General features: G+C 37.4%; 2 protein-coding genes and 2 pseudogenes across 3 annotated transcripts; 3 read left to right on the top strand and 1 right to left on the bottom strand.

Annotated features, from left to right (window-relative positions):
* Nucleotides 1–3,224: 3,224 nt before the first annotated feature.
* Nucleotides 3,225–10,910, bottom strand: LOC105038591 (probable uridine nucleosidase 2). Of its 2 annotated transcripts, none has more exons than XM_073260079.1 (9): nt 10,753–10,910; nt 10,519–10,634; nt 9,098–9,157; nt 8,251–8,436; nt 8,049–8,153; nt 7,081–7,177; nt 5,343–5,450; nt 5,122–5,257; nt 3,225–3,623 (listed from the first exon to the last, which is right to left on the bottom strand). In XM_073260079.1, the coding sequence occupies exons 1-9, from the start codon at nt 10,802–10,804 to the stop codon at nt 3,515–3,517; spliced, it is 969 nt and encodes a 322-aa protein (XP_073116180.1). In that variant the 5' UTR covers nt 10,805–10,910; the 3' UTR covers nt 3,225–3,514. The 2 variants fall into 2 exon arrangements, with proteins under 2 accessions (XP_073116180.1, XP_073116183.1); XM_073260082.1 differs by lacking the exons at nt 10,519–10,634; nt 10,753–10,910 and adding exons at nt 10,194–10,268; nt 10,437–10,453.
* A 125-nt stretch (nt 10,911–11,035) lies between these two features.
* Nucleotides 11,036–12,503, top strand: LOC114913885 (uncharacterized; annotated as a pseudogene).
* On the top strand, nt 12,501–13,603 carry LOC105038704 (uncharacterized; annotated as a pseudogene).
* A 6,465-nt stretch (nt 13,604–20,068) lies between these two features.
* LOC140858784 (diacylglycerol kinase 2-like) lies at nt 20,069–27,397 on the top strand. Its single transcript, XM_073260073.1, has 8 exons — nt 20,069–20,432; nt 21,364–22,604; nt 23,089–23,464; nt 23,554–23,630; nt 25,404–25,523; nt 25,650–25,814; nt 26,194–26,331; nt 26,841–27,397. The coding sequence occupies exons 2-8, from the start codon at nt 21,465–21,467 to the stop codon at nt 26,991–26,993; spliced, it is 2,169 nt and encodes a 722-aa protein (XP_073116174.1). The 5' UTR covers nt 20,069–20,432; nt 21,364–21,464; the 3' UTR covers nt 26,994–27,397.
* Nucleotides 27,398–27,691: the final 294 nt, after the last annotated feature.

Below are 27,691 nucleotides of genomic sequence, written 5' to 3'. Positions count from 1 at the left end.
AAGCCTACATCTACATAGAAACGAAAATAAGAAGAAGCTTCTACTATAATAATAGTTTAGTACAAAAAAAAAAATTCTAACATCACATCAAAAATATTGCTTCTGATATAAGAAAAAAAAATTTAAAAATTAAACAAACCTCCAGAAAAATCCTCCTTGATGGAATAACTCTAATTTGAAGTTGAGCAAACTTCTTCAATCGATGATCTTCAATCTTCTTTCTTGAACGAAGCACTCTCTCCCAGCCTCTCTTCTTCTCTCTTCCTCTCTTTTTTTAGTGGCTCACAATCTCCTCACGATCTCCTCCTTTTTTTTTTTCTTGCCATTCTGATCTCACGTCCACAAGGCATCTTTTATAGGCAAAAAAATTAGGATGTTTAATATGGGATGACCCACCTAAGATCAAGGATGGTGTGGGTGGTGGTAATGAGATCACCGTATTTGATTGCATCAGGATGATCCTATATGATGGTGATTTTAAATCATCCTTACTCCTCAAATCACCATATAACGTGATGATAGGAAATCCACTCTTGAGGATGGTTTCCAACGTCACTCCATCACGGTGATCTTATATTAAAATACGTTAACCAAAATACCCTCACGACTAAGAGACTTTCGGAAAGAGAAAATCATTTTTTTTGCAGTAATATTTTTTCCGCATACGTGGGTGGATAGTTGAAACGTCTTCTCCACAGAAGAGAATGAATGCACGTAGATACTTAGGGCATCGTCTCTACGGAAAAGAAAAAAATCTTTCTACCATGTTGATTAGAAAGAAAAAAAATCTATTTGATTTTATTCTAAAATTTTAATATATAGTCTCTGGCTCCTTTTCACAAAAAAAAAAAAAATGAAACTTCTTTCTGATTGTATAATCTTGAAATAGTCTGGTACTCCAAAAAAAATATTTACTGAAATCTATTAGAGGTATAGGTACTAAACACATCTTTTTAGAGTGTCCATTAAGTCGACTTCTTCATGAGACTTCAAAATTCTATTATTTCTGATGATGAACAAATGTTAAGTTTATATTTCTAGTTGCACTAGTTAAATATTATATATATTTTTCATCTTCAATTCACGATTGAAATGTCACTTTTCAAGTGAATATTATAGCTAATCAACTTGTTCAGTAAATAATATAAAAAAATATATCTGAGATATGTCAGAAATATTTTTGATATTATATGATCTGTGATCTTGAATTTTCGTAGCATATTAAATAAGTTGCTTGTATATATCTAAAAATTTTTAATTACTGTATTATAACAAATCAAATATTATGATCTTAGATTATTGGAGGTTAGAACGTCCCAAAATTTAGATTACCAACGATCTAGAATCATCGAGCATCCGCCGAAGACTTTTACGGACTAGAGCAGAATTCCGCGTGCCCTGTCGTGGCTTTTCCGTGCGCTTTAGTTTCCCGCGCATAGGGCAATAAGAGTTCCGTTACGGACTTTCTTTTTATTTATTCATTTTTAACAGTAGGTCCCATCCACACCAACGGTAAGACCTATGGAAACAATTAAGCAGAAGAACGGCCAGTAATAGCCGATGATGAAGTGGAGGCGGCGGAGAGAGAAAGCCAAAAGCCCAGGAAATAATACAGAGTGGGTAAAGAATACGATGACTTAGCCCGGAACTGCAGCCGACATATACATGGGAATAAAGAGCATGTATCAGCAACATGTATGAATAAGAAGCATGCACCAGCAGCATGTAAGATAAAACCTCCAGTTAATGTGTATAAGAAGCATGTACCAACAACATATATGCTAAAACCTCCAGGCAGTTGATGAAGCCAATAAAGGGGAAAGGATGATGCACTCCATGTACAATTGCTGGATACTTGAGTTTTATTGAATTGTTCGACTTGCATTATACCATTTAAAGGAGCAGAACCAGAAGAGTGATAAATAGTTGCTACAGTCATGTATAAGAAGAAGGTAGATCCGTGCATGGCACAATTGAAGAGTCCGGCACACAATTGAAGAACATAGTGATAGCACATAAAACAACGATAATGACCGGAACAAAAGAAGGAAAGAAATTGAATTAAGTAAGAGGATAGCATCCCTTGCTAGCATACTCTTATTAACTAATATTATTAAAAGCACCGGCTCTTGCAAAGATCATGCCTTCCAAGGATATCAAGTGGCTTTCATCTTTTCTTATCCTCTACGGATCAATTCCTAGCATGAAACCAACCACATCCGTGGGTTCAGATTGGTCAGGGAGATGGCAGTGGTAGAGCACCCGAAAGCCCACAGGTTGAGGTAGTAAATTAATTTTGTTAGTAAGAGCATGCTTGGTCAGAGAGAGCAGGCCTCTGGAATAGAAATGAGTGAGCTCATTCTAAGTATTTGGTTGGAAGGATCTTATTTTAACCCTCACTCTCCTCTAATATCTAAATTTCATTTCGATTCCGATCACGAATCAAACTCATCGTTATAGAATATCACCATTCTAATTCTCATTCCAATTCTAATTCCGATCTCAAACCTAAGGCAACCTAAGCTTTTTCTTCTTTTTTTTTTTTTTGTTTACCAACAAATTGATATGATTGGAATTTCTTTTACTGGATCATTATTTAATTGCATGTGTGTAGAAACTATGGGCTCTTCCAGGATAACACCGGTTATGAATATGGTTTTTCCAATTGCAACAAAAAGTTTGTGCCAATAATGTGTATTATGTAGCACTTTATCCTGCATTTCTCGGCCTTATTAGAGTTGATCGGTAGGGCGTTCATTTAACTGGATAAGTATGGAAAAAACCTGAATGCAAAGTCTCAAAATTCGTTGATGAACCAAGCTTTGAGGTGCCAATTTTAAATTTTCAATATTATTGAGTGGATTCTTCAGTTATTCATGTTCCCAATTAATCTGATAGCCCTCTCATCTTCGTTTTGACTGAAAAATTTTGTTGCTATTGTAGGATTGCCTATGCTAATGCCATAAGCTCAAGTTCTTAAAACAGAATCGCTTGGGGAAATCTGACAGGAGTGAAATGAAGCAAGAATGCACCCTACATGGGGAAATCTGCCTTCTTAGTGTGGCCAGTGTTCACTAAACTTAAAAACTTTGTGAGATTTGGATCTTTGCTGTCCTCAAGTAAGCACTCCATCATTGAACTTACAAATCACCAAACTACGAGGAGTACTTCATGGCACTACAATTCCTGAATTGCATGTAACAATCTCATTGCACCGAGAAATCTGTACCAAAAGAGTCTGTTGAATATGCTTAAAAATTCCAAAATGTTCCTCAATATCTGATTGCATGCCATTATCTTAGAGTACTGGGGAGTTATCATATCGATCCCTTCTTTTGTCACAGAATATGAAGTAAAAGAAAACTATTACAAATGCAACTCATTGATCACAGACTCAGTTGCCATACCATCAGTAATAGAGATGTTTTGTAGAAGCAATCAACCAGCTGATGACCAGCTTCTGGCCACTTCTTGTTTCCCTAGCTGCAATATCTTCCAGCATGGATCAATGTTGCTAAGAGTTCATGAGCCTATCCATGACCAGCTCAACGATGGCAGGAGCATTGACCGTGACAGCAACTTTCACAGTTGGCTTATTGGACCACCCTGTGATTTCGCCATACCTGGAATGTTTTGACAAGCAAATCATAGTAAGTCGAAAGATCGACAATTCAGTAGTACAACCCTGTTGTACATCCAAAATTTCTTTACAGAAGGACATGAAAACCCTTCTGTTTTTATCAATTTACAGGAAGAAACCCATTGTCGGCACAATTATCTTTAATTAGAAGTAGCAATGGATGAATTTATCATGACCATATGAACATAAATGCAAGATGTGATTGTGTGTGTGTGTGTGCGTACGTGTGTCACACACACATATGCAGTAGATGTATGGATCTTGACAATATGAGCAAGAATGTAGGACAGAATCGTTGATGCAGTGGAAATTGTCTGCCTTCCATGCGTGCACAATCTCATGTAGCATTGACTTGGACTGATAGGAATTGAACAACCATCACAATGACCAACAAGCTTTGTCCTTCCTTCAGGTCTGTTTTATGAATCTATCTTCAGTATTCTTATGCAAATACACTCATTGGCCTTATTCCATTCATGAAACAAATTTATCTCCATAGAGTAAGCAGTTTTATGCAAAATTACAGGTGCTTAGACGCTCCTTCGAATATTCAACTATCCATTTAAGATGTGCAAATGATCAGTGAGTGCTGATGCATTTTAAAGTACCAATGAGTTCCATGACATGACTAATATTGTTGGATTCTTTTTTAAATGTCCAAGAACAAAACCAATTACAATAGTATTAAGCTATATAAGATTTCTATTTTGCATCAAAATCATTTATACATTAATAAACAGAGATCATTTCCACAATGGTGATGTCCATCTTCACATTAAAGTATGAGGAAGTGGTCAAGTGTCGTATGAAATGATAATGTGCGTTAGAATTTAATGTCATATGACATTTATATTGGTACTGCTTATAAGACTGGCAAACAAACAGGACTTGTGTTGTTTTGGCTAAAATTGCATTAGTTTTGTCCAACCAGACATTAACTTCATGGCTCCTAGCCTGAAAAACCAGCAAACTTATATTCAAAGTCTGCAACACCTACAAGCTACCTTTTCTGCAGTTGATTTCTGGAATCTCATCATGATCTTTGCAGGGAAATGGACTAGAAATTTTTATTATGAAAGTACTTTGCTGTTAATTTTGTAAGTAACCCTAGCATTATGTGATTATCTGTCTCATCATTACCATATATCATCTGACATCCAAATCAACTATCTAATAATAAAATTTGGAATTTTATGCTTGCTTCTGTAGCTTAACCATGAGAAGAACTTAAGAGGTCCACTGATCTGGTATATATTGCATTAGTGTTACCTACATCACAACTGTGATCTTTGATATCAAAATAAACTCAATTAACCACAAAAGTAGTTTTAGGAGAATGTTGATAAATGCATATCAGCATGTGACAGGAAGATACAAATGGATTATACTACAATAAGCTCATTATCTGTTTAATTTCTCATTCGCTTCTATTATTGTTAAACACGCCTGTGATTAATCTCTACATAGCAAAATCTGCTGACCTTTTCTTGGTATTATCAAATATTGTAAGGCCTCTTGTGATGCCACTTGTCTGAACCCGCACCACACCTTCAATATAAGTCAACAGTGATGGATTGACTGCTGCAAGAAGTGCTGTTGGGTCGTGAAGGTAGACAGCTGCATCCAAAAGACATCCATCAAAACACTATAATTTGTGCTGCCTTTGCATCATTTCGGAATAATTTCTCCTTCCACAACGAACCTTGTGTTGAATAGGCTTCACGGTGATATGAAAAGTAAATCCCTAAGATCTTGCACAGGTATTGAGCATATTTGCCTTTTGATAGTGCAAGCTTGTTTCGATCAGCTTCTGCAATGATGTCAAAATGTTACTTATTCAATGAGAAAATAGATAATGCAGCACCATCAACTTTAAATGTCATTATTATTGCATGGATTTTAATAAAAAGGCCTGTCACGACTAACTGTTTCTGTAGTTGTTGATAATCAATTCATAATGAGTTTGACATCAGGAATGACATTTACGATCCTTAATTACAACCTAAACAGGATATGTAAATGATTATAGACTGAGGAGAAGAAATAAGGAAAATCAGCAGGCTATATGATGGCAAATGCCCTGTGCGCTGGTCATAAAGATTATGACAATAATTGCCATGTTGAGTCAATGCTCCACGAAAGTAAGAACTCTGAATAAAGGCTCAAGGCCAGACCATCTGCAGCTAACATTATTGTTATGTGAATCATACTTCAATGAATTTAATCTTGAATATATTAGATCAAAGAATAACTAATGATAACTAGAATCTTCAAGACCCCAGAGGAAGTAACTTCTCAAATTTGGTTATCATATTTATCAAGGCAATTGAAAGATATAGGATAATCCTTTCTTGCTAGATAGGGCATTTACATATAGTACGCCCATTAGGACAGATTGAATGGCAAAATGTGTTAAGAAGCTTATGTAAGTAGATACACATGTTTTCCGTCACAGAGGAGCATCGTATGGTGAAACAACACAAATTCATGATCAGGTTGCCAAAGAGATTAGAAAGGGGTTTGCCATACCGGGCCGAACCGCCCGGTATGGGGCGTGCTGAACCATCCCGGCGGGGAACCGAGACGGTTCCGGCATGTAAAACGATACATGCCGTTTTCGGGAAGAAAAAGAAAGGAAGAGAGAGAAATAGAGAGAGAGAGGGAGGGAAAAAAAAAAGAAGGAAGGGGATCCGCCGGAGGCCCTCCGGCGGGCAACGGTGGCCGTCGGGCGGTGGAACGGCCTCCCGCGGCTCCGCGCGGGGAACAGGGGCGGATCGCCCCTGTTTCTCAAATTTTTTTTTTAAAAATTTTTTTTCAAAACGAAGTCAGCAAGTGGTTTGCCGACTTCACTTAATTAAGTCAGCAAACCACTTGCCGACTTCATTTTGAAAAAGCTTTTTTAAAAAAAAATCGAAAAACAAGGACGGATCGCCCCTGTTCTCCACGTGGAGCCGCGGGAGGCCGTTCCGCCGCCCGACGGCCACGGCTGTCCACCGGAGGGCCTCCGGCGGATCCCCTTCCTTCTTTTTCTTCCTCTCTCCCTCTCTCTCTCTATTTCTCTCTCTTTCTCTCTTTTTCTTTCCATGTTTCCTTCGTCGGTTCGCCTCGGTTCGGAATGGAACGGAGGTGTACCGTATCGTACCGTCGGCCGGCCGATCCGGCCATCGGTACCGGTACAGAAAACCTTGTTAGAAACATTTACAAGTAAAATAACAAGTATTCTTTTGGACTATTTACATTTTATAAAGAGTTATCCTATGATTTTATGGTAAAAATCTACATCCGTGAATAAATTAATTTTTAACGTTTTTGACAAGTGTTCTCCTGAGAAAAAACAGCAGAATATTTTCCTGACAGATAAAACAAAATGTTTTAATTTTGACAGCATAAACATTACATTACAAATAATAAAAAAGCAGTCATCTGATTTGAAAGTTTACCTGTCAGAACAACTTGGTGTGTTACATTTATTCCCACAGCCAAAATATCAGCTCCACTAGTGAACACAATATCAGCAGCATCTGGATCACCAAAGATCTGCTTCTCCAATTGCAGAAACAAATATAAGATGATGGTCTGTCTTTTTAAGAAAAGTCAACTTTTGGTAAAAAAGTAAGAATAATTAACAGTCATATTTCACTCATAGAAACATGTGCTCGATATACAGCTCACACTGAGCAAACACTGGCTGGAACAAACAGAACATAAAAGTCCATTCATCTAAACCAGTTATTTTGATATATATTGCTTAAGTTAAACAAGCAGATAATTCATATGACATACTTATCTTAGAAGATGATAGCATGAACCCTGTTAACTTATCTTCATAACGATAGAAATGTGCTGTATTGTATGGAAGGCGACCATCCTCTTGATTGCATAATGAAAGTAAACTCTTCACTTTAACAGAATAAGAATTGAATCTTACAGGCTCAAAAGGAATTCTATCAAATGAATGTTTTGTACAATCAGAAAAGTAAAGCTAAGGTGGACCAGTGTACTCAGCAAATATTTGACTTGACATGTTGCCTCAGCTTTAAGCTGTCGAAGTTTCAGTCTTCAGTCTCTTCTCTATAAGATCTTATAGTCTAATTTCTTGAAGAAAGCAAAATGGAAAACTGACAATTCAATATCTTCCGATGTGCATCATAGAAGGGATGCCTATGAAATGCCCACAGGGCATGCTAAAATATCAATGGTATTTCTGAGTTTACCAGAGTTGAATAAATTACCTTTCTGGTCTGCAAATGTTATGCAATAATATAATTATGAATTTGAGTTCTTGTAAATATTTGAAAGTGAAGTGAGGCGATCACATTAAATTATGGAAATCCAAAGTTACACCAACCATAGATGCATGCATCATATGAATAAACATACAAAAGTTGCCAGGAAAGATTAGGCATACATTAGCCTCTGCTGCTGGATTGACATTCCCATTCACTGAAAATGCACCACCAAGAAGAACAATTTGCCCTATCTTTTTAGGAAATGCAGGATCAAGTTCAATGGCCTGATTCAATAGCGAGAAGAGCTAGAAAAAGTTAACTAAAGATAGTATATTCAGAGTATTATGTTCACAATACAAGTCAACTGAACAACAAACTGACCAAGGCAACATTTGTAAGTGGGCCAAGTGCAACCACAGTAACTTTTCCAGGATAAAGATTCGCCTGTTCAACCAGAAAAGCAGCAGCAGACTGATCAATGGGCTTCCCTTTAGGTGGAGGAAAGTTCAGGTTTCCAAGACCATCCGCACCATGGACGAAATCGGCAATTCTAAGCTTTGTACCTTTCTGGACACATTTAGAAAACAAAGTAAGTAATATTCTTCCAAGATTTAATCTATATTTTGATTAATAATTTTGGAAACAAAAATATCAGTGCAGAAGAAAGGATCTACTGCATGCTCACATAAGTAGATGCACAGGAAATTAAATACAATTTACATACTCATACATACACTGGAGGAGACACAACTAGCTTACTGTTTATGCTCATTTGCATGCATTAATAAAACTGAAAGCCAGCTTGTTCACAAAAGCAGGTGGGAAACGTAAGTGTCAATAAAGTCTAAATTTGCAACTGAAAAAGCGTGCAGGTAACTCCATGCACTGAGAAGTCAAAGAACTGCCCTTTGAACTAGAAAAATTAAGAAATTTTGACCAGAACTCAAGATATTGACAAACTTTTGCTGCAAGGAGCCCCACAGAACTTTTTATGTTCAAGGATTCTCAATATAGATGGATTTGAATATATATAACAAGTTGGCATGTAAACATCCTAGTCTGAATGTACAAGTGTAAACATTGCTACAGTCAATCCTAGTTCCAGCTCTTTTAATAAATATCACTATTTACGTACAACAATTTGATCTAGATCAAGAAAGAAGAGAAAGACCAACAAGTGTTTTTCCAGCAGCAGCCACAAAGTAATAATATATTGATCACTACATACCGTGATTGTCACATGAGATCCCTCAGCCACTGGAATATCTGTCCGCCCTGCGATCTCCAACTAAACCAGTTGGAAAAAAAAAAAAAGAAGAGAAACAAATGAAATTTAAATTATTACTTTCATACACACCAATCTAAATGTACCAAAAAAATACACCAAATAACCTACAAGAAATGGTTATTCTTAAAATTGATAGATAACATTTCTGAAGCAGAATTTAGTGTTTATACAAAAAAAAAAAAAAAGTAAAATGTGTAATGATATAGTAGACAGCACTCCTCTCAAAAGATACACTAGACAGTGGGTTATATTCTCATGCATACAAATATCCACAGCATATGGTCCTTGATTGCACTAACAGGACATCAATCTCTTCGGTAGGACTCTCCCTATTGCTAGAATGATACCTCATCCCTCAAGTTCATAAGTTTGTGAATATGATCCTTCTTTATGACTATGTCGAGGGTAGATGTGCAATAAGAAATAATTTATAAGGTTATATGTATCAATAATTAATTTGTCAAGGCATGTGTAATTTCAAATATTGATAATGGAATACATACAAAGGACCTAATAAAAGGATGAATTTTAAGTTAACTACTGACCATATAGTGGAGGCTAAATTTCCAGTACAGACCTTAGTGAAATAAGTAAGGGAGTTTGAAACTGATGCACCATCCCATGATCTACATCAGCTGTTTCTAATTACTATAGTGCTGTCATAGCAGAACTTCCTATGGTTGTCCTATGTTGCTAACTACATAGTACTTATGCGATACACAATCATATAAACTTGTTACCAAATGCCCAGGGTTTATACTTGGTTTGATTTGGATTGTTCATGAAGACTAGAAAAACAAAGAAGAAATATGATAACTGGTAATTACTTGCCAAACACCACAACAGATCATGGAATGGTTTACCAGCTTAAGTACCTATCATCAAGCTAAATCCCCCAGCCAGCCCTACATCACTGCATTAGAGATCTTGTAAATCTAAAAATTTCAATTTATGGTATCAAAATGTAAACCATCTCCATCAGGATTAGCAAAACTCATATCCCAAATGGTTGAGAAGCTCAGCCACATAATTGTACCATATGGTAGATCAGTGCTTCTCAAATGATCATCGAAGATGATGCTTTGGTAATGGTGGCTTTTGGTAGCTCTCACTGCAATTTGAATCAAATACTACATAAACTTCCACTCCCTTTTTTTTTTCCAATTCAATTATTGTTATGAAATTGAATTGGTTTTCGTACGTAACAGAAAATATTCGACCCTTTCAGAAGATCAATTCAAAAAGAAGAAGAAGAAGAAGAAGAAGAATCTCCCCTAACCAGAAGAGCAGTTCATCAATTTTCCAGACCAGATGCAAAAGATCCACAAGAAAAAAGATGATTCATGGGAGAGGTTAATTACCAAATGCAACGCATTTCTTGTGGCTAGCGTGGTATAGACATTCCCATATATCGTCGTCAGCCCAATCACCTCTATCTCTGGCGAGTTCAGCGCCACAAATATCGCCATCGCATCATCTGAACACAAACTCACATCGACACAAATTTTACCAAACAAAACCCAAAAACAATAGATTGGAAGCAAGAAATTATGGGTTTTTCTACTCATTTTTGGAGATCAAGGTTAGGTTTTTACCAATTCCGGGATCGGTGTCGATGACGACCTTATTCCTCTCGTCTTCACCCATGGTTGTGGCACAGCTCAGAGAACACAAGCGGACGATGTGGAGTTTCTTTCTACCCGCTTCCACTTCTGGCTCCTACCCTTCCAAATAATGACCAAACAACCACAGGCGTTGGGAGAGCGCAACGAATCTCCGCCGTCCATTTCCTGTCCCACCGGCCGGTCAGGACGTCTAAAATGGGTCAGATCTCCAAAGGAACGGCCCAGATCACTGGAATCCACCTCCCACGGAACTGGAGAAGGGGAAAACGCAACTTTCACTGAATCTCCCAGGGCCCCCTCTTTGTAGTTAATTCACGGGAAAAAAAAAAAAAAGTCCTTTTGCCTCTCCAACGGACTTGTCTCCGCGAGGGCAACGGTTGGGGTTTGGGAGAGGGGAAAGAGACGCCATGAACCGACCTTTGGAGTTCAGGATGAAGAGCTCGGAAGAAGCCCGAGCGAAGAACAAGCCGAGTCCGAGGAATCCATTGAAGGAGATCAATGGCAGTGGAGCTTTTTCTCCTCCTTCTGCTTCCAGAGGCTGCCAAATTCCTCTTCTTCCTTTCAAAGAACTCCCAGATCGACCCCTCCGGTCTCTGGAACACTGGCCTCCAAGAATTCTGTGAAGGCATTGCAGGTCTCTCAGAAGAATGGTTCGAAACCTAGCTTCGAAGCGTCCGAACAGCTCAAATGGAAGAAGCGCCCGGAACCCCTCATCTACTGCAGAGGTGGAATAGGAGGAAGTCAAGCTCCGAAGAGCAGGGTCGGAGCTCCGGCGATGCGTCGGATGGTAAGAATCCTTGCCCTGACGTCGGTTTCGAGGGAAAGGTTGAGACTTTGAATGCGTTTAGATCTGGAGCTTGTCTGGTTTCCACCCTGGAGAAAAGTTTTCCTGGTTTTGCTCTTGAGGTGGTCTGGGTCGTGAAGGAAGGAGCGCAGAAGCTTTCAAATACACGAACATCCTCCAATTCAGGCGTCCATATCCCCAGAGGTCCCCGCCGGGTCCTCTGTCACTTCCCGGCCTGCCTGCTTTGCCTCGGCCATGGGATCGCTGGAGTCCATGACCGCTGGAAATGCTGGCCGAGAGGCATACTCATTGTTGGTGGAGGTGGAACGGAGGTCACCAAGAATTCAGAAATTTGGGATTCTCCGACACCACCTCCGACCACTGGTGCTTCCATACATTGGCTGTCTTCACCTTCATAGAATGTGAATTTGGGCATCGGCGGTGGTTTCAGTTCTATTTCTAGAGTTCAGCTGTGGCATTGCCATGCTGAAGCTTCTGTCGATTGGCTTCTATCTCCTTGTGAGTAAGGAGAAAAGGATATGCTGAAAAATGGGTTGGTGTCCATAAAGGTGTCTGCTTTGGGGACTAAGTGTCTATATGATCTTGGGATTTGGAGGTCTTCTCCTGCTAATTCTAAGCTATGGAATCGCCTGAGCTTGGAGGGCAGTTGGATCTCGACTCGCCTATCCTAGAAGCAACACCATCATCTAGTTATGCCTTAAAGTAAATGTAAGCTAAGAGAAAAAACAAAACAAAGAAAAACAAGGACCATTTTTTTTTTTTTCCTCAAGAAACTCCTTCTAGCTACCAGAAGTGGTATTAGTCCTTTCTCTATGATTTTAGAAAGGCTTGTAACATCTTCTAAATGTAAGCTTCCTTAGCCTTACAAAGAAAGAGGAGGATGGTAGCCTTATATATAGATTCTTATTAGTGAACCTGGGGGAAGCACTTAGCTTATGGTTCTGCATTAGAGACTTCACCATTTTCTGGGGAAGCCTTTTCAAGCTCAAGAGAACAAGGTGGTTTGCCTGCATTTAAGATGGATTCAATGTCGGAGCTTCCTGGAACCAAAAACTTGTCGCTGCCATAAACTAATAAGGTGAGTGATCCTTTGTCATCACTGGGGCTTAGTTTCCAGTTTGGATGCATGGCCGCATTTTTAAACTGTGTAGATTTAAGTCATTTTCAGAAGCCCTCATGCAATAGGATCTCTGCAGTGAAAGAGGGTTGTTTTTAAGGAGGGGGTTTGCCAAGGTTGGAGATAAGGATATCATGGCGAGAAGGACTAATCAGTAGAATTTTTTGGATTGGTGAATTGGATTGCTGTCAGTAGCTTTCTGATAAGGAGGATAATTTCAGTTGTCATATAGAAAGATAAGTGGAACCATTGTTTGATCTTAGAGTTGAGCCAAACATTAGGAGCTCTATATCAGAAGATGGAAAGGACCAACACTTAACCAGCGGGTTTGGGTTCATTGAATTTGTTTGAATTATGATATTTTCTTCTCGCGACTCGGAGTGGAATCTTTTATACAAAAACCATATGTTCGAATTATGATATTTTCTTTTAGTCTCATGTACTTTGACTTGGATTGTACCATTAGAAGTTTAGGTAGATTTACCACATGGGAATCCAGCTGAAAATTTGTATTTCTAAAGATCCAAGGGATGATTATATCTTCTTCATTTTCATTCTTGTTGTTGGTCTTACAGGTGAACCTGCCTTGACTAAATTTTAGCAGCCACAACAGGCTTCGCAGACAATCATGGATCTGTTTTTTATCTTCCATTGAAAACTGTCAACCAATCTTCCTGTTTTGGGAGAATAAGCATATGCAAATCATGTTATGTGGATTATTTTGATTAACATGAGTAGCAGCTAGAATTGTTCTGTTTTTATCGACTAACTGGAGGTTCCATATCAGTTTTCATAATTTTTGATATGAGAATTATTGTAGCTCTTTGGAGTTGATATCAGAGTGTCTGATGCAACATTCCAACTGTTGAAACAAAGCGTTCTTAGAGTGCTTGAAAGAACTTGCCAACTCATTTTATTAAAGTGACAGTTTGACGATACTACTCTCATATGATAAAGATATGTTATCTTATTCTAAGCTGCTTTGAAAAATCAATGTTGTTTATGCTGAGTCATGGACAACACCTCAGAGATGTATATGGTATTAAGACTATGTAAAATGCACCTTCATAACAACAATTTTAATTGAAGGTGCCATTTTCACATGCATATGAGTGATTCCATCAAATGCATGCCCACCAAATCACTTTGATAGACATGCAAGCGTGCACATCCAAATCTTGACATGCTGCACAAATATCTTCCCATTTGTCTTCTCTAGTGCCATTTACCCCCAACAGCTCCACCCCCAGTATCGAACATACACAAATATGTCTACCCATGTTATGTTCTTGATCATGAAATTGATGGTTGCATCACATTTTTGATGCAAAATTGTGCATTATCTTTTAAAATTTCCTATGGATGGTCTTATCCATATTATAATGATTAACATTGATGTGTCCTATTTTTGTACTTGGCAAAACTAATAAAACATGACCGGAACTCATTATTTTTTGTGTGTAATATCACTACAGCTATGCTAGATTCCTTCTAGTGACTAGTCTATTTCCTGTCTCATGCAAATTTATTTTGCCTAGTCTATCTCATTTGTTTTCTATCATGAAAAATCATTTCAAGGATAATGATCTTAAAATTTATTTATAAGGTCGCTTTTATCTCTTTGTTTTATCTTTGAGTGAGTACACATTCTAGTTCTTTACATGTTTGACAGTTGGAACTACGATATACTAATATTTATTTGCATCTAGTTCAGAAACATTTTCATATCAAGTATTTCCTAGTTGTTTTGGCTACAAAAGCCACATTTGCTTCTTCAAGAGTTGCATATAGCTTTATTTTCTCTATCTTTCTAAACATTAGTTCGGCATATATAAACATATTTGTTAAAATAGCTTCTCTGTAAAGTACACTAGGTGATTTGCTGCTTTGTGGAACTTCTTGCTACTTCATGTCTACGTTGCATGGACATAGGTGTTTGGTACATATTATTGAGTTCTCCATCTTGAAAAATTCTGAAAGAATAGGCCTGAGAATTTTGAACATATAGGTTGTTATGTTATAATATCGGCTCTATTCTTCTGATCTTGTGCTTCTATTATAATTTTCCAGAAGGAAGGGAAATAATATAGAGAACAAGCTCCATTAGTAGATAAGGCCACTGAATGGGAGGAGGAAAATACAAGAGAAGCAAAAAAGGTAAAAAAATTGCTGCCAGGTTTCTAGCTAAGCCATCGGCCACTATGTTGGCTCCTGAGGTACATGATCATTAACAGTATTCATGGTGGTTAATGGCTTAATACTATGGGTAAATGTGTCAAAATTGTAAACAAATCCACACAGCCAGCATGTACTCTTATCCAAGATAGTTTTCTTTGTTGTTCAGTCCTATTCAACTTGTATCAAAGAGTTAAACGAGAGCAATTTTAAGTAAAACATGTAACATGTGCCCTTAAATCCTTTTTCTTCTGAGTGGAGAATCCAAATCCCATTCATTAGCATTCCACCAAAGGCTGCTTAATTAATGTCAAGCTGATAAGAATACATGAGTGAAGGCATGTCTAGTCACAATGTTATTGTTCTTGTTTATTGAAGAAATGGTGCTTTACTTCAAATTTCCATTACTTTAATTGTAATCTGATCTTTCATTCTTAGATTTTTGTTCAAATTTAGGTTTTTTTCATATTTTTTATTACAAAATATAAAGGTTTTGTTGGAGGTGTGATCAATAAAAAGGAACTCTAGGTATGATGCTAAATTTTCAGAATTAGGTATGATCTTCTACCCAGATCCTTCCTTTATTCTTCTTTTTTTTAAAAAAAAAAAAAAAAAAAAGGTTGTCCTATATTTCTTGCTTGGGTTTTTTCTTCACCTTGTGTCAATATTGTATAATAGTTTAAATCATGCAGCAAGCATGTGGCATTTGGAATGCACATGATGAACTAGTTGGGCCTTGAATGATCGACGAATACTCTTTCCTTTTAGATAGTTGTACACCCCTTACAAATGTTCTCATTCCAAGACATTGTTCTATAGTAAGAACTTGAATGCTGCACCATAAGCACTCTCATTGTAGATAGACTTGAATATATGCAGAAAAGCTGGCAAATTGGAATTCTGTAACACTGATGTTCTTCATTGTGGATTAGTGACCCTATGATGCATACTCTACCACTAAGGTAATCTTTCACATGAGGTATCTTTTGCATGATCATGATATAAACTATAAAGGAATGGAAATGGTGCAAGGGAATATTTACTTGACATTACTTTGCTGACTATGTATTTTATAAGATACCAGTGTTAATAACCAATAAAGCCAGGTTTGGATGTACCAGAAAATTACAATTACAGTTGTTTTAAATGATTTTCAGAAAGAAAGCTGTAAATTCATAAAATTTTGATGTACTTGAGATATTAGAATAAATCCCAAATTCATGATATTGGAAACTCAGATTTAAATTCTTAAAACCTTCTCATCTTCCTTCACGCATTGAGATCATTTTTTACTCCCTATATTCCTTGAGACCAAAGAAATTCCAGGAGACAAGTTTGAGAATTCTGACATTTCTTTAACCAGGGAAAAGCAAAAAAGATGAATTTGAAAGTAAAAACCTCAGCCATTATAATTGAATTTGTTTTTTTTTTTTTTCTTTTCTTTTTTTTTTTGATCTGGATTTGTCATGATATTGGTGGTTATTATTATTTCTTTATCCTTAAATTTCAGCGTGCAGTGACCATTCCAAGTGAAAGTCATCCTGCGAAAAAGGCAAGGCCTTTTTCTGTAGCCTATTGCTTTAAGGCATGGCCATCAAAAAGTAAAGGGGATGAGGAATGCAACAATCTAAACAAACTAGTTGTTGTAAAGAAAAAAAAAAAAGGTCTGTCCTAATAAGTTGTGCAAGTGTGAGGCCTGGTTTAACAACTAAAGAAATGTGGTATATGCTTATTGGATCTGCTAGTCTGAACTTTGAAAATGAGGTCAGTTCTTCCAGTCAAGCTTGATATACAGTATTCTGTCCTTTTTGAATTCAAACAGCTAAAAGATATGTGTATAGTTGCTTGGATTCAAGAAGGTTGTTCTTGATGCTCATCGAATGACTCAGTCACGAAAGAGAGGTTCTTGCCGGTAACTACTAATTATGATTAGGTTGATATATTACAGACGTGACATCTGACGTCAATGATGAAGGTAAACTTTTCACTGCAAGCACATTACCGTAAAAACAAAAGTCTTATTGGAATCTATTTATACTAAGACAGGGAATCTAGCAATTATTGCATTTGGATCAGAATTTTAAATCTAAAGTAGCATCCAATGTTCATATCGGGTTGAAACTCTGTTACAGTAGATGGTGTTTTTATCAATATTTGGATTGTGCTCTCACTATGGCCCTTGAAACTTATGAACAGGGTGCAATATGGCCTCTTCCCAATTCCAGTTGCTTGTTTCTGAGACTTCTTGTCCAGGATCCAAAAAAAAAAAATGTCTGAGGCACACTGCCTTTTACTTTGTCAAAGCTTAGGTTTGCCTGACACCAATAAATTATGGCAGTTTTCGGTCATGCTCATGCACTTGACCATCCCCTTCACCACCTTGAACAGCAATCAATTCCTCCAACTAAAGTCTCCCAGGCTGAGAATCTTGTCCTTTTCTAAATAATGTTTCCCTTCAATGATCTTTATTTCAGAACAATTTTAAATCAGTTATCACCAAGATGGCCATTTATTACAGGGGAGGAGTAGGTCAGTCAAGAGCCAACTGAATGGCTTAATTAGTACTTCAGATGCTATTGACTCTCGTCTTTTCTGAATTTGATTTACCTGTGGACTGGACCTGTTAGTCTTTAGTCAGAGTTCATGAAACTACCATGAACAACTTGATTTTTTTACATGCAAGTCAATTCCTAGACCCTGTATTAAGTATGCCCTGTTGCATTTTTGATATGTCGAGAAGCTCGGTAAACAAAAAAGTTTCTTGCGTCAAGGGGTAATTCAGCTACATGCAAGTGTAGAAACTAGGAAGTGTTGGAAGTGAGTCCAAACAAATGCATGCTTTCACTAAAAGCAAGTGCATTTGAGAATCCTTGGTGTCATTAAAATGACTTTATTGATGTCATAAAAGTGCCTTGTTGCTCTACTTATCATTATCTTAGTGAAGTAGATATTCTCCCATTTTACTAAAAATCAAAAAGGCGCCAGTTGCTTTTAGTAGGCATAACTTTATGATGAATTCAGTCAGAGAATTGCATGCCAAAGAAGCAGAAAACACTTCATTTACCAAAAAGTTGAGCAAAAGTGCAAGTAAATGTGTTTAAATTACAATGCTCTGGTGACTATTTTTTTCCCCCATAGAACCTCAAGATTTATAATCCCTCCAATCCAACTAGAACCATTTAACCCGGTGAAAGGTGTGGCATTATTGTTTAGCCTATGTTTTTCGAAATCGAATAACTTTTCTAACATCATCCCCTTCTTGATCTTGCTTTGCATTATGACATGCGAACTTTAATATTGTAATACTCTTTTAAGCCTTGTGATTCCCATGTCCTGCATTACTTTGTGCCATGTGGTTGGCTGCCAAGAACCTATTTTTGAGCCTATATATATATATATATATATATATATATATATATATATATATATATATATATATATATATATATATATATATATATATATCGGATACCTTTTTGACATCATCTCCTTCTTGATCTTTCGCTTTGAGCCTATATATATATCGGATTCTTTTTCGACATCATCCCCTTCTTGATCTTTTGCAGATTTATTTATATATATATATATATCGGATACCTTTTCGACATCATCTCCTTCTTGATCTTTCGCTTTGAGCCTATATATATATCGGATTCTTTTTCGACATCATCCCCTTCTTGATCTTTTGCAGATTTATTTTTGCATGACATGCAAACTTTAGTATTGTAATACTCTTTCAAGCCTCGTGATTCCCATGTCCTGCATAACTTTGTGCCATCTTGTTGGCCGTCACAAATCAATATTTTTCCCTATATTTTTTTAAAAATTGAATAACTTTTCTAGATCATCCCCATCGTGATCTTTCACAGATTTATTTTTGCATTATGACATGCAAACTTTAATATTGTAATACTCTTTCAAGCCTCGTGATTCCATATCCTGCATAACTTTGTGCCGTGTGGTGCCAAGAACTGATGAATCCTTTGTCTAGTGGGGTTGGCAGAGTTGAGCTAATGAGCATGTGTCGTATATCCAGTTATTTAAAGCCTCTCTGGGCAATCTAAATGCATACATTCATACATACATATATATAATTTTCACATGCAATTTCAAGAACTTTCAGTTCAGTGGTATCATCTCCTTCCCACATGCCCATGTGTATGATCACATGACTTTGCTTCATTTTTCTAGGGAAATCATTGCGTACTATCTCTATAAAAGAGGCGGAAGGAGAAACAAATAAGCCATGCTTCATGCCACTCCTTTGGCATGATGTTGTTTCAGACATCATCTAAGAAATTTTTCAAAAAAAAAAAAAAAAAAATCAAGTAATAATCTGAGGTTGTGATAGGGTTGACACTTACTAGTATGTAGGTTGAGAATAATAGGTTTATGTATTTAAATAGGGTCAATTAAAGTGAACCTTGAATGTTTCAACTAGAATAGGTCTGGTCAATAAAACTTTGTAGTTATTGTATGCTTCACGTCCAAGTCCAACGTACAAGACCAATCTGGCCCAAACTATACTCCACCCGGCTAAAACTATATCAGCTTTTACCAAAATTCATCAAAGTCAACTATTTGTTGAATGGTTAATTAGGTCAATTAGGAGCAACTAAAAATAGAATTAAAATTTTCATTTGATTAATCTAAAGTTGCTTGACAGAAGAGCAAATTCATCATTTTTGCATTGGGTTTGGACCGTATATTTCATGCAAAAAATAAAAGATTTAAAGCAAATCAATCTATGTTATCTACTTGCACATATGTTGGAACAGGTTTTGTATGATCCGATGATTGATATCGCGAAAGAAGATCAACCATCCATGCTTGTGAAAGATACAACTAAATTTTTTCTTGGCATCCAATGAAAATATCTAAACAAAAATGAGAAAAAGGAAGCCCAAATTATATAAATTTAGAGCTTCAATTTAGGTAACCAAAAAAAAAAAAAAGGCAAAGGGACGGGAACCCTTAAAAAAGGCTACCAAAATTTAAGCAATGGATCGGTTATTATCTATTGCTTTCTTTCCTTTGCGGTAATACCAGGAATCGCTTCCTCCGAATCCCCACTTCCCCGAAGTCCAAACAGCGTGACAGAGAAGGTTTTTTTTTTTTTTTAAAACTTTGGATTCCTTCCTTTCCCTTTTTTTTTTTTTCTTTATTTAAGAAAGACAGGAAGCGAAGCAGCGGGCGAGGAGGGGCGGAAAGAAAGAAACGAAAACCTGGAAAGGGGAGAAAAAAAAAAAAAAGATTCGCCGCTTACGTTTAGGGAGTCCCGCCCCGTCCGCCTTTAAACCACGCCGTCTCCTCTTCCTCCTATAAACAAACCGGCAACGACGACGACGACTACAACGACGTTTTCCGCCGCGGCCCCCTCAAAAGAAATCCCAAGATTCCGCGCTTCCTTTCCCTCCAAGATGCCAAGCGAGAGATCTAGAAAGGGAAACGAATCTAGAGAGATTTAGGTTTTCGGGAGGCTTCGAATCTCTCTTGAGCGCTTTCTTCTTTCTCTCTCTCTCTCTGTGTTTGGCGTTTGATTTCGATTCCGAGGTATGTTTTGCTTCGTTTCCGGGATGAATTCTGGTTTTGGGAGTGCGGGATCGGGGGATGGTTTTGGTTTTTTGGTTTAGGTTTGACTTGGATAGATCTGGTGCCAAGCTTTTCTGGATTTGATTGGATGGTGGGGGGATTGCTTGATTTTTGGTGTTTATGCAATGGTCTGATTTTTTTTGGTCGGATTCTCGATCGATTTAACCTTCAATGCGCGTTTCATCAGTAATCTCGTTTTTTTTTTTTTTTTTTGGAATTTATTTATGTTTTCTTGTAATGAATTTGGTGTAAGGCATGTCTCCTAGTTCTTATTTGCTAATAATGTTGAAAAAATATGGATATGTTTCAATTCAGCGGAAGGAACGGTTATTGATGGAGGGAAGACGGATATTTATCTGTGAAGGTTTTGATAAAGATTGGGTGGCATGATGTTTGGTATTCATTGGAAAGGGGGGCTGGTTGAAACTTGATTAATGGATTGGACTTGTTATATGTATCGGACTTAAAGAAGATTGTACTTTCTCTTTTATTGCTGTTTCTAAAATTTTTATGCGTACCTATTTATGTTTGTGTGATGAATTTAGAAGGCTGTGATATGAAATTGTATGTGGGTCCAATCAATTTCTGTTCTAACAATGCATCTCAGAGCCAATTTTCTGTTTCATTTCTTTTGTTTCCGTTTTGCAAAGTTTTGAGCTACAGCTATCTTACTATTTGCCATCTAAATTATTTTAGATGACTCAATTGTTTCTCCTTCTCAGATGTCTACCATCTAGCTTTTTCAATTTTGCGTGACTCAATTGTTTCTCCTTCTCAGATGTCTACCATCTAATTTTTTCAATTTTGCGTGATTTTTCATGATGTCACTGTTTGCTTAAAACATAGTGCTGTTTAATTAAGAGACTTGATGGTGGTTGCACCTTGGTTCCAGGTTTGCTTCGGAGTCTCTTTGCTGCTAGGGCTTGTTGAGAGTGTTGAGTTCAATAAGAAGCAACATATATTGGGAAGAAAGAGCAATTCTGGTTGATAGTGATGGACTTGGGTTCTGCACTCGTCAAACTAGCTGCTGAATCTGATGCATCTGGTCTGAATATTTTTGGTTGGCTTGTCACTGCTGGATCATTTGGACTGCTGGCCCTCATTTATGCGTTCCTTAAGCTGCAGAGGCAGGCATCCCTTAACTGGGTGAAAGCTGCTGCTAGGGAAAAGAAGAAGGCATGGAAGACATTAAAATGTCCAACTTCACGCCATACATGGACGGAGGATTATTGTCATAGCGAGCAGCCTTCAACATGTTGTGTCTGTTTATCTTCATTGGTCTCCCCACAAACTGTTGGTGCAAAGGGTGCTTGTAACGTTCCTCTTCACCGTTGCTCCATATGTGGTGTTGCAGCTCATTTTAACTGTTCCCCCTATGCGACAAAGGATTGCAAGTGTGTAGCACAAGCTGGTGCATCCCACTTGCTGCACCATTGGTCAGAAAGATGGGTCGAACTGGATGACAATTCTGATACATCTTCCTTTTGCTATTACTGTGATGAACCATGTGGAATACCTTTCCTTGGTGCTTCACCTATATGGCGATGCTTGTGGTGTCAGCGCCTGATACATGTGGACTGTCATGCCAAGTTGTTAATAGAGACCGGTAATGTTTGTGATTTAGGTCCTCTTAGAAGGCTTGTTCTGTCTCCACTTTGTGTGAAAGAATTAAGCTCAGGACAAGCAACTGGTACCATGTTAGATTCTATCAAGGAAGAGATTATAGCATCATCAGTTAGGGGTCGGATGAGAAGGAGACGTAACCGGAACAAGCATGGGTACAATTATAGTTCCTTTTATGGAGTTCCTAATGGCAAATTGCAGAACAGTTCAGAAAAAGGATCGGTACTTGAATCCATGCTTAGAGGGCTTGTTGCATTGGGCAACTCAAATGAAAAGAAGAATGGATACTCTATGAAGCAGGACAGTGGGTTAGCAACTCTTGAATTCACTGAAAATGGTTCCATCCAGAAAAATGGAGGCACCATGATCACAACAGATAAAAAGGAGTACAAATTGGTGGATTTGCCCCAGGATGCTAGACCTCTTCTTGTTTTCATCAATGCCAAGAGTGGAGCTCAATATGGACCTTCTCTTAGAAGGAGACTGAACATGTTGCTGAATCCTCTACAGGTCCATCTTCCTTACGTTGCTTTATCTATTGCATTATCTTATTAATATTTTTCATCATTTATAGTGTAAGATGTTACATGCATGGGGAAAAACGATTGCAGATTTCTGACATGATCTGATCTGTGACATAATGAACTCTGGAATGATGGATTTGTGCCTGTTTCCATTTTTTCTTGACAATTATTTGGCATATTCTGCCTTTGATTGATCTATTGTGGGAGAGGGGTCCTTCTGTGTTCTCTTTAACACATTGCAGCATTTTTCATGAATTAGCTCAAATTAATAAATAGAAAGAAGAACCTTGATAACTTTGCATTTTTGAAGTTCTAAAATTTGTACTGCTTAAATGAATGTTTTCAAACCATTTGTGTCATCAGCACTCAGTTGTTATGGAATACCATTTGAAGTGTCATTGGTATTCAGTTTTCATGCAATATTTATCAGTATTTGGTAATATTACTGATTCTAAGGATTATAATTTCAGGTTTTTGAGCTTAGTGCTTCCCAGGGACCTGAGGTAGGACTGGCATTGTTCCGTAACGTGCAATATTTTAGAGTTCTTGTCTGTGGTGGAGATGGTACTGTAGCCTGGGTTCTTGATGCCATTGAAAAGGAAAAGTTTGAATCTCCTCCACCTGTTGCTATACTACCTCTTGGAACAGGAAATGACTTGTCCAGGGTTTTGCGATGGGGAGGAGGTTTGTCTTCTGTTGAAGGACAAGGTGGTTTGGGTGCTCTGCTGCATGACATTGACCATGCAGCAGTCACAATGCTTGACCGTTGGAATGTTGCTATCCAAGAACATGATAAGGAGCAAAGCTGCAGTACAAAGAAACTGAAGTTTATGACAAATTATCTAGGTGTGCTGGCTAATATTGCTACCTGCTTTGGTCCATGTGAATTTTCTTAAGTACTTATCCTTTTCCTCCCTGCTGCCCATTACATGTAGGTGTTGGATGTGATGCAAAGGTTGCATACGACTTTCACATGATGCGTGAAGAAAGACCTGATAAGTTCTATAGCCAGGTTATTCCTACACTCCCTTTTCACTGGGATTTTTTTATCCTGGGTAGTTATGTTTCTTTACATATTTCTCATTTAACATACTGTTTAAATTTCTTTGAACTGCTTTCATAAGTTTTGTTAAATGTTCATCATGAAGTTTCACAAATAAAAAGGGTTCAATATGAAGCCTTTTCTAAAGACTCTAAGTAATGCTTTATCCCTCTAGGTTTCATGACATCCAACATTTGTTTTAATCTATGTTAATCTTTGTTCAATGATAAAACCATGGAGGCATGGACTCATTGTACTCATTCATTGTTTTGCTATTTAAGAAGAGTGATTTTGAGTTTTGTAATATCATAAGGGTTTTTTCAGGACAATTAACTAATCTGATTGGTTTTCAAGGGAAGGAGAAGAAATCTTATGAATGTGTCATTAATATGGATCAGGGAGGCAAATTTATTTGAGGTCTTGATCTTAGACTTGCAATATTTATTCATGGAGTCCTATTTTGCTTCACATCTAGAAGAATTTGGAATGTAGAAATTGTCTTTATGTTCAAAGCCTATCTCATGTTGTGATATAATTCGAAGAATTACATAACATTTTGATATGGTATGGTTTGTGGATATCATGTAATATTAGGCATGTAATGTAAGAAGGGAAGCAATAGTAAATTGCAGAAGGAAATCAAAGGATCTATTGTTATGGAACCAATTTTTCCTTGATTAAATAAATCTTTCCATTTATATAGTAGTGGATTTGTAAACTAAAGTGAACCAATCAACATTTGAGTAATGCTTCATGACCTGCTCTGAAGGGAATTTTTTGAGTTTGTGTTGACTTCCTGGTCCAGGAAACTTTGGACAAGAGTGCCCCATGCCATAAAACCTACGGCAACTTTGCAAGTATAGAAATTGATTTCCTTGATCTAGCAGTTAAACTCGTACAATTAGTGAACAGGCCTCATCGCTTCATCAAATTTGGAAAGAACCTACACATAGGAGCAAGAAAATTTTGTGATATATGGAATTGCATTATTCATTTTGAGACATTTATTATAGGGGGAAAGAGACATAAGAGTCAAGTGCATGGTCACAAATCAAGTGCCTATTCAACTGTCTAACTAATTCTGTCAGAATAATCTTATGCTTTTTCTTTACAGAGACATTATAATAAAAAGATGTTAAATAATGGTTTGGATTAGATTTGGTGCAAATTGTGAAGTAACATACATCCCTTTTTGCTATGAGCTTTCTCTGACCAGGTCATTGTCAATACTTAGCCATTGTCAATTGAAAAATAATGAACAAGTGTTAACAAAGTGAGGGAGATGTTGGTGCTAGTTTAAGTTTAGGTTCTCCGGAGGAAGAATCTTCAAAGTGGACAAGTCAAGAGTCATTTTTTGTTTAGTGCAAGGTTATGTATTTGTAGAATAGATGCATGTCTTCAGGTTATCATTCTGTTGAGCAATATGTGCTTTAAAGATAGCATGGGGTGGCGTTGTATAGGCAGATACCCAGTTTTGTACGTGATTCATGCCAAAATGAAATTTGGCCAAGAGATTATTTGATGGTCATTATTAGTTTAATTTCTTTATTGCAGATGAAACAATATTTCTATTGTGCAAGACCTACTTAGGCAACTAGTGAGATTCAAAGCGACTCATTTATGTGGAGAATTTAATTTTTCCACTGTAGTTTGTAGAAAAGAATCTTGGTCAAAAGCGTCATATAAGTTTTTCCACACCATACCTTGTGAAACTTTGTGATTGACTGATCTTGTTATGTACAGTTTGTGAACAAATTGCGATATGCCAAAGAAGGTGCCAAGGATATGGTGGACAGAGCTTGCGCTGATTTACCTTGGCAAGTGAGCCTTGAAGTTGATGGTGATGAGATCGAAATCCCAGAGGTGAAAAAGCACTCTTTTTTTTCTCTGCTTCTCTCTCTCTCTCTCTGGCGTGCATGCACTCGATCAATCTGTTGCTTGCACTCTTGCATCCCTTGTTCTCCTCTCATTTCACTTTCCTGTTATCAGGATGCTGAAGGTGTCCTTGTGCTAAATATTGGAAGCTATATGGGAGGGGTGGATCTTTGGCAAAATGACTATGAGCATGATGACGATTTTGGTCTCCAATCAATGCATGATAAAACACTTGAAGTTGTGTGCATATCTGGAACATGGCATCTTGGGAAACTTCAGGTATGATTATTTTCTTTCAAGTTTCTACTAAAAATTCAAATTTGCATTGCTGATGGTATGAGGGGCAGAAAAATTTATTGTTGATCAGTTAACTTTATAAACACACTGGATTTAGAATGATTGGTTTCAAGCCCTTTTCCTTTAAAAATATTCTGCATGATTGTGCTTACATGTACATGTTGAGAATGATCAGGGACATCAAAACATACAATTTAGAAATACAAGTTTTTGGAGGAAAAGTTAGAAGTATAAGTTATAGACCGAGATGATTGCCAGGAACATTTTTGACGTCACGAGTTTGAAAAGCATAATCCAAAAAACACAGAATCAAACAGCAGGTTCATCTCTTCTAACAAGTGGTATGTTCAATGTTTGACAGGTAGGACTTTCACAAGCTAGAAGGCTGGCCCAAGGCAATGTGATAAGATTGCACATCTACAGCCCATTTCCTGTCCAGGTCGATGGGGAACCATGGATCCAGCAGCCTGGTTGCCTGGAAATAACTCATCATGGGCAGGTTAGTCTGTCTTTTCTCGTGTGCATCATGTGCTTCTTGCTTAGCCTAGTTCTTGTCTAGAGAAGTTAGATCCATGCATTTTAAAGGACAGAATAGAAGCCTATAACTTGATTGAGTCAGTCACCTTCCTTTTTTTTTGGTTAAAACAATTGTTCTCTTGAGATAAGAAGAAAATAAGAAGCCACATGCATCAATGATGGAGGCCATTTTTGGTTATGTTCTGATGCATGAGGGGGTTCTGTCCGGGTAGTACCTAGATATCTTAAGGCTGTATGAGAAAACCATGTGATGCATACATCTTTTCAATTTGTATCCAAGTGCTGTCTAAACTTCTTTTAAACTTTTATAATTGTTAACCATGTCAGTGATTTTAGTGAAAACCCGAAACAGGAATTAGATATACCAGATAAATTCAGCAAAACTCAGTGGAGTATTCGGTTATTTGCGCAGCAGCATTTCTTTTTTTTGAAAGGAAGCAATGTATACAGAGTGATTTGGTGTTGGTGCAGGTCTTTATGCTGAGGAGGGCATCCGAGGAGCCCACTGGGCATGCTGCAGCAATCATGACAGAGGTCCTTGTTAATGCGGAGTGCAATGGTGTCATCAATGCTGCTCAAAAGAGACTGCTTCTCCAGCAGATGGCACTCCGGCTCTCTGCCTGACCACGCATGCAGTCGACCCACCATCTTTAACCCTTTACAGCTTGCTGTTGCTGATGGTAATTAGAAAGAGCTAGTAGTCTTCTTTGAGTGTCAATAGGCAACATCCTTTGATTCAGGTAACTTTACACGGTGGAGGAAAGAGGTGAATTCTTCCTTCACTTTTTAACCCCTTAATTGGGGTTTTTGCAGCCCTAGTAGATCAGGAGGTTTTTGATTGAGAAGGGAAGAGGTTAACTTTTTTGTTTTTTTTTTTTGTTTTTTTTTTCCTTTGAAATTTCTTTCATGTCTGGTGTGAATTCATATAGTTTACTCGAGTGGAGAGAAGTGAGGGTGGAACAAGCTGGGTTTTGTTACACCAATACGTATATTGCCGCCTACAGAATATAAAGATTGATAATCAGTAATCCTTGTTGTGCCTGTGGAATTTTTGGTTCGCTTGCCTATGAGGGTTGCTTATCTTGTTCAGAAAGAACATTGGGAAACCGGGTCTTCGAATGTTACCGGTATTTTCAATTGCTCTGTTCACTGGCAAACTTCATAAGAAAGAAATTATTATATTCTTAGTATGTAGATATTATTTAGAATCTTTTGGACTTGGATCATTAGAAGCCTGCAAAACTGGTCGTAAATGCTAATGGACCGTCCGTGCCACAGCATCATATGTAATATCAGAAATTATATGCTGCCAGCACAACTGT

Source organism: Elaeis guineensis, chromosome 1 (genome assembly GCF_000442705.2).
Source record: "Elaeis guineensis isolate ETL-2024a chromosome 1, EG11, whole genome shotgun sequence".
NCBI classification, from domain to species: domain Eukaryota; kingdom Viridiplantae; phylum Streptophyta; class Magnoliopsida; order Arecales; family Arecaceae; genus Elaeis; species Elaeis guineensis.
This window is presented reverse-complemented; position numbering and strand designations above follow the sequence as displayed.